The sequence below is a fragment of the Stegastes partitus genome, unplaced genomic scaffold (genome assembly GCF_000690725.1).
Source record: "Stegastes partitus isolate 25-593 unplaced genomic scaffold, Stegastes_partitus-1.0.2 Scaffold1095, whole genome shotgun sequence".
NCBI classification, from domain to species: Eukaryota; Metazoa; Chordata; class Actinopteri; family Pomacentridae; genus Stegastes; species Stegastes partitus.
Window position 1 is genome coordinate 206,099 of NW_007578826.1, and position 6,343 is coordinate 212,441.

The window sequence follows — 6,343 nt, forward strand, 5'->3', positions numbered from 1 at the left end:
TGTTTTTTTTTTTTTTTACTATTTTCTACCATTTAGATGATTAAATTATCAGTCAGTAATAAAAATATTCATTATTTATTCATATATACTATAATTGCTTCCTATCATCCACTAATATCCTCTGAGAGCCACTATGAGAGAAGTTTTCTCTGTCATAGATCCAAATAAAGTCAAGTAACTTTGTTTTTGCTGTACTGTTTCAACAAACGAGCATAAGGTGGCCGTTTTTTGTTTTTTTTTACTATTTTCTAATATTTTGTTGACCAAACCATCAGTATTTGCAGCACTGACTGTTCTGTTTTCACTAAATATGCTACAATTAGTGCTTTTTAGCCACTAATATCCTCTGAGATCCACTGTGACAGACGTTTTCTTTGTCATAGATGAGAATAAAGTCAAGGAACACTTCTTGGGGGCTATTGTTTGGACTAAAGTAGCAAAAAAGAAGGCTTTTAAGAGCATGAAGTGGCAGTTTTTCACTATTTTCTAATGTTTTCTTGACCAAATTATCAGTCAGTAATAAAAATATTCATTATTTGAGCCCTGACAGCTTCATTTCCACTAAATGTGCTGTAATTCCGTATCTATATTCACTAATATCCTCTGAAACATGAATCTGGGCCCTTTGCTTTGCCTTGCAGGTGAACCAACTCTCATCTTCTTACCTTTTGGCCTCCTCCAGGTGACACAGGTACTCATAGGCCATGTTCTGCTGCCGCCGCTCATCCATCTCCTCCGCCGTGAGCCGCTCGACAGCATCCAGGACGGCTGCAGCCACAAACACCCACAAAACGACACGTTCTCATTTTCAAAAATCAGGAAAAAAAGGGGCAATGAATGACTGAATAAAAAACTAAACGTGACAGTCAGGATGTGCTGCTGCAGACACAGCAACAGGAGAACGTTTGAGATTCTGGTCGCAGCTGTTTTGAGTTGCATAACTGACAAAATGTTTCCATGCAGCTACGTGGCTTCTGCAAAAAAAAAAAAACTTCCACAAACGGAGGTGTCTCAGGGAGGCAGCCAGCCTTGTTTATTAGTCATCTGAGCGGCTCATGAGCTCAGAGTGTTGGACTGAGTGATGTGGGCATGCCTGCATCTGTACGTGACGTGCTCATTCATACACCCAGAACAGAAAACAATGCAGCGGACGTTATGGGGCGATTCCCGGGAGATTAGAGTCTGCAGTCTGCAGAGCCAAGGCTCCCCAAAGCAAGTTTTTCCCAAATTATGGAGAGTGAGTGGGGGTGGGGTGGTGGGGGGGGGGCGTGCAATACAAAGAGGCCTCTTTCTAAGCCTCCTGTCACAGCTGAGGTGGGAGAGTGAAGCCTGGATGGGATCACAGGCCACTTCCTCAGCAGGTAAAACAGGATTTTAACCAAAACTGGAGGCTGAGAGGAAGAAAAACTCCAGAAATGGCTTTTTTAAACACTAATCTGTCGAGCTGAGTAACCTGATTCTTGTTTTCCACAGTTGATGGAAGCATTAAAGTGGTCCAGTTCATTTAATCTCTTCAAACTTTGCCTCAAATCATTTAATTTGATGAATCCATCTGTATGTAGAAACAAACTAGCAGTAGCAGACAGTTTTTTGGCATTTTCTAGACAAAATCCAATCAAATTCATTCATACAGAAACTTTAAGAAGTTTCTTTGCACATCTATGACGGTAATCTGAACATTTCTGACATGTGAAAACTTCATCTTGAGTTCTGGGAAACACTGACAAACAGTTTTCACCATTTTCTAGACAAAATCTAATCTAATTTACTTTAAAAACAGCTGCACGTCACCAGACAGGCAGCAGTAACAGTTTTTGTGCAATTTTGTGTAAGCATGAAGAGGATAGGAAGGGTCAAACCTAGAAAATCAATTAGTAAAGCTAAATTAATGGTATAAGATACTAAATATTTATGGGATTCGCCTGCTGAGCAACCCGCTTCTTGTTTTCCACACTTGACAGATGCATGAATATGACTAGGAGGCGACTTTCTCAGCAGGTAAAACGTGATTTTAACAGAAACTGGAGGCTGAGAGGAAGAAAAACTCCAGAAATCGGGCTTTTCCACCACTGATATGTGGTCAGAAATGAAAAAAAAACACTGATCACAGCTTTGTTCCCCACAGCTGATGGACACATAAAAGGATCCAATTCATTCAATTTCTAAAAACTGTTCCTCAGAATCAGCCAGAACCTGATCTCTGGGCGTTGGTTGTTAATGTGATGGTTTCATGTCTCTGTAGAAGCTAAACTTCCTGATTAAATGCTGATTAATCCGGTTTTGGACCATTAGTGAAGCAAACTGTTGAACTAACTTGTGCGCAACATGTAAAGTTGTGTGAAGTGTGAAAGCAGGCCTCCTCCCTCCTGCTGCTTCTCTGCGATGCTTTATTCTAAAAACGCGGAAGTCATAATTGGGCAGAAAGCATGCTGTCAGAAGTGGAAAGAAAGAAAAGAAAAAAAAAACTGTGCGCGCTTCAGAGAAACCACCGAGTTTTTCTTGAAGTTGACTTTGCAGCAGCAGCAGCAGCAGCGGGACGCGGACGGCTGCTCCCGGTGTGGGATGCATGAGAAGGTGAGCAGAGAAAAGTGTGAACTTACAGCCATATCTGGGCCGGAGTCCGTCCGTCTCCTCTGAAGTTGACATCCTCCTCTAGACAAACTCTCCGCGCTGCGCTTCAGTGACAACACAAACTTTTACGCGCAGCCTGGAGTCCAAACCGTCCGCAGCCGGAGCACAAAACGCCGCAGTGAAGCTGAGAAACGCCGCCCGGGACCTTTCGGCCCTCCAGTTCCTCCTCTGCACAGACGTTGGAGACTTTTTTCTTCTTCTTCAAACCTCCCTGATGTCACTGGGTGTGTTCTTCCTAATCCTGAGCTATGCGTTTCAGGAAACCGAGCTGAGCAGCCTGCAGGCGGACAAACTGCTGCCGCAGCGCCGCCTGGTGTCCTCTGAGGGCCAGGAGGTTCAAACTGAGGCCCGGGAGCCTTCAGGGGCCGCGATGAGTCACTATAAAGTTCATAGTATTTACAATATGCATCTCAAACATCAATAAAACAGAGACCCAGAGTCATAAACCCATCACATGACACGATGTTTTCTGTTTTTTATTGTTTCTGTGTGATTGTTGCACTGTTGGCTGCATAGAAAATTATAATAATAATATCATAATAAAGACTAATTGAACCTTAAACATTGATGACAGACTATTTTGAACAAAAAAGAGAAAATAAATCTGCTCCTGACACCTTAAATACTACTTTTCTCATTCATATGTTTTTAAGATTGTAAATATTTGATCTGCCTGGCCAGTTTTAAAATGTGATACTCAGATGGTCTCTATCTTCTTCTTTTATATATAATAATAATAATAATATAATATGAACTTTATTTACACAGGACCTTTAAGAACAGCGTTCACCAGGTGCTCAGACAGTGAAAACATGCAACGAGGAGACAATCAAGGAAAGAGACAAAAAATAAATAAAAATAAAAATCTGCACAAGGCTGCGCAATTTTTCAAATATTGATCACAATTATTGCATTGCATAGTTAAATGAACGTGATCAATTGTGATATATATATTTCATTTTTTTTCTAAATGCTCCACTTATAGAAAACAGTCCAAACAGATAAAATCATTTAGTTTCAACGTTGGTAAATCTGGCATTAAAACAAGGATCCACCTATTGTCTCCCTGGTCGATCATATATACTCAACATTTTTCCATTGATTGGTTTCAGAATCATTTTAACTGATTTTCAGCTATATAAATGATTTGCAAATACACGACTTTTCTTTGATGCAACCAACTCTTGTTACCAGTAAAGCAAAGAAATGCAAATAATTCTGTGAACCTCTTTCACACTTACTTTTAATCCAAAAGTTTATGAACTGTAATTTTAATGTAGTTTGTGCTGCAGTCTGTTATTTTCTACATGATTTACTTTCACTTTTACTCAGAGACATCAGTTCAGTACATCAGTCATCGACCTCCTTGATTATTAACAATCAGTCCACCACTAGTTTAAATCCTGTCGTGACAGACACTAACCTCCTTTATTTAAACCACAGCGCTGCTTTATCTCGTGTGAATCCTTTTAATTAAAACATCTTTTAGTTTCTGTTTCAGCTGCTTCATGTTCTCTGCAGTTTTGTTTTTTTTTAGCAGTTCATAGACGACATCAGTGATTCATGACTGATATTTTAAACTCTGCTGTCAGGCTTCAGTGATCGGTGCGGTTCCACTTTCCTCCCATCGGCCTCTTCAGCTTCTGTTCATTCATCAGTTTGTGATTTCTAATGTTTCTCAGACAGACGCTCAAAATGTTTCCACGCTTGCATTTAAACCAAAAGTCCACAACATTTGGTGAACGTGAACGTTGTTGAAAACAGCTAACCAGTGGTTCAACACTTCAAATCTGGACAACACACCACATATTCTAATAATATATCACTTCTCTCTGTCGAGGACCTCCTTCTTTTATCCTTCAACTACTCAAACTTCAGCCACAATACAACATTTCAGATTCTTACCAGTCACTCGTCAGATTCTCGTTGGATTTATGTCTCTGTTTAATTAAAGTACTCCTCATTAAAACGTATCCAAAACATTATGGTGAGCTCATGACCTGTACATAATGATAAATAATGATGTGAACCTGTCTGCCTCTTAAGAATTCACTGATTCCACTGGAGAGGTAATCGATTCATTGATTGGTTGTCAGCTCTTTAATTAGTCACCAACTAGTTTGACAAAAGATTCATCAAAGTAAAAGAGTCATCAAATAAAGTCAAAGGAGATTTTCTGCACTCACAGAATCTTGAGCTGCAGTAATTAACAGATTAGTTTTCAAATGCTAAATTAATTTGTTTAATAAATTACTAGAAATTAGTGTTAGTAATCGGTTCGAATTGTACTTAAGAAAAAAGTCAAACTCAAGGTTCAAGGTTCAAAAATCCTTAATATCCCCATGGGGAAATTTTTGTGCAGCCAGCGATGCAAACAGTCACTGCCACAATCACACAGGCAACAACAACAATAAACAACAGAGAAAAGACCGATCACTTAGTTAACAGGGAAATAGCAGCAGGGACAAAAGAAAATGTATATCTATTGGTCCTGCACTTTGGCAGGACATACCTGCACCCCAGTGGAAGTAATTGGAACCAGTGGGCCAAGGGATGGCTCTGGTCTGCGGTGATTAAACGGGCCTTGGCTAATAACCTGGTTTGATGTCAGGCTGCCAAGTTATTTAGGTTAGTCCCTGCTGTCTTTCCACACAGTCTCACAATACCTTGTAGACTGGTTTTGTTTTTAAGAGTGAGGGAGCCGAACCAGCAAATAAAAGAAAAACTCCTCTGAATAGTTCTGAAACGTAAAATAAATAATGACGTGGATTTAATCTCTTCCTCTGCAAAAATGAAAAGTAGACAATGTGAGAATGAGAATGTGACTTAAAGGTTAATATATATTACAATGTAAAAAATAAAAATCAAATGTATTAACTGAAAATTTATTCCAATAAACCTGAAACTGAATGTAGTTTGAAATTAAATTATTTTGTTTTGTATTATATTTGATCTGCACTGAATTGGAATACAGTTTCAACATAATGCATTAAAATTCTAATTATAAGACATAAATTTACATTTTTTTGTGTAAATTACTCAAGTTAAACAATTCAAATTCAAATGTAAATCATTCAAATTCAGGTTCTGGTGCCACAAAGTTCTGCCCACGTTGCAGCCACTGCTGTAATAACGCTGCTTTGTTCCTGTTTCAATGAATTTCAGTTCATTTGACTTTTGGTGGAGAATCATGTCTGGTCCAGGTGTTTGAGGAAAGCAGGAAACAGGATCCAAAGTGGGCGAGCGGGAAGAGTTTTATTTACATTTTATGCAAAAACAGGCTTTAAGGCTGTTGGGAGGCGGAACAAACGGGAATCAGGATTAACAAACTGTCCTGAAGGGGAAAAAAACAAATCAGTTTCACATTTAGAGGATTTTATTTGTTTGTTTACTCTCGTACAGGCCAACTATTGTGCTTCAGACCGCCTGAATCTGTTGTTTTAATCATCCATAATGAGGCAGAGTTTCAGTCCTACAGGTGGATCTGTTCACTGTAGAGAACAAAAATAAAACCAAAAGTATAAATCTATCTATCTATCTATCTATCTATCTATCTATCTATCTATCTATCTATCTATCTATCTATCTATCTATCTAATCTTCTGGGTCAAAAATATACATACATCAACTTCAGTGATCAGCTTTGGTGATTAAAAGTTGTGTTAATTAAATGTTCTTAGTGGTCGGACTTCTTAACTTGTCATGACTGATT

At 38.8% G+C, this 6,343-nt stretch overlaps 1 protein-coding gene across 1 annotated transcript in view; it reads right to left on the reverse strand.

Annotated features, from left to right (window-relative positions):
• Positions 1-3,038, reverse strand: part of iqgap1 (IQ motif containing GTPase activating protein 1) — a 65,698-nt gene extending 62,660 nt beyond the window's left edge. Inside the window, exons 1-2 of the mRNA XM_008296024.1 lie at positions 2,601-3,038; positions 666-768 (exon numbers count right to left, since the gene is read on the reverse strand). Of these exons, the coding sequence (XP_008294246.1) occupies positions 666-768; positions 2,601-2,646 (149 nt within the window). The 5' untranslated portion in view covers positions 2,647-3,038. The remainder of the gene's footprint in view (positions 1-665; positions 769-2,600) is intronic.
• Between the last annotated feature and the right edge of the window lie 3,305 nt (positions 3,039-6,343).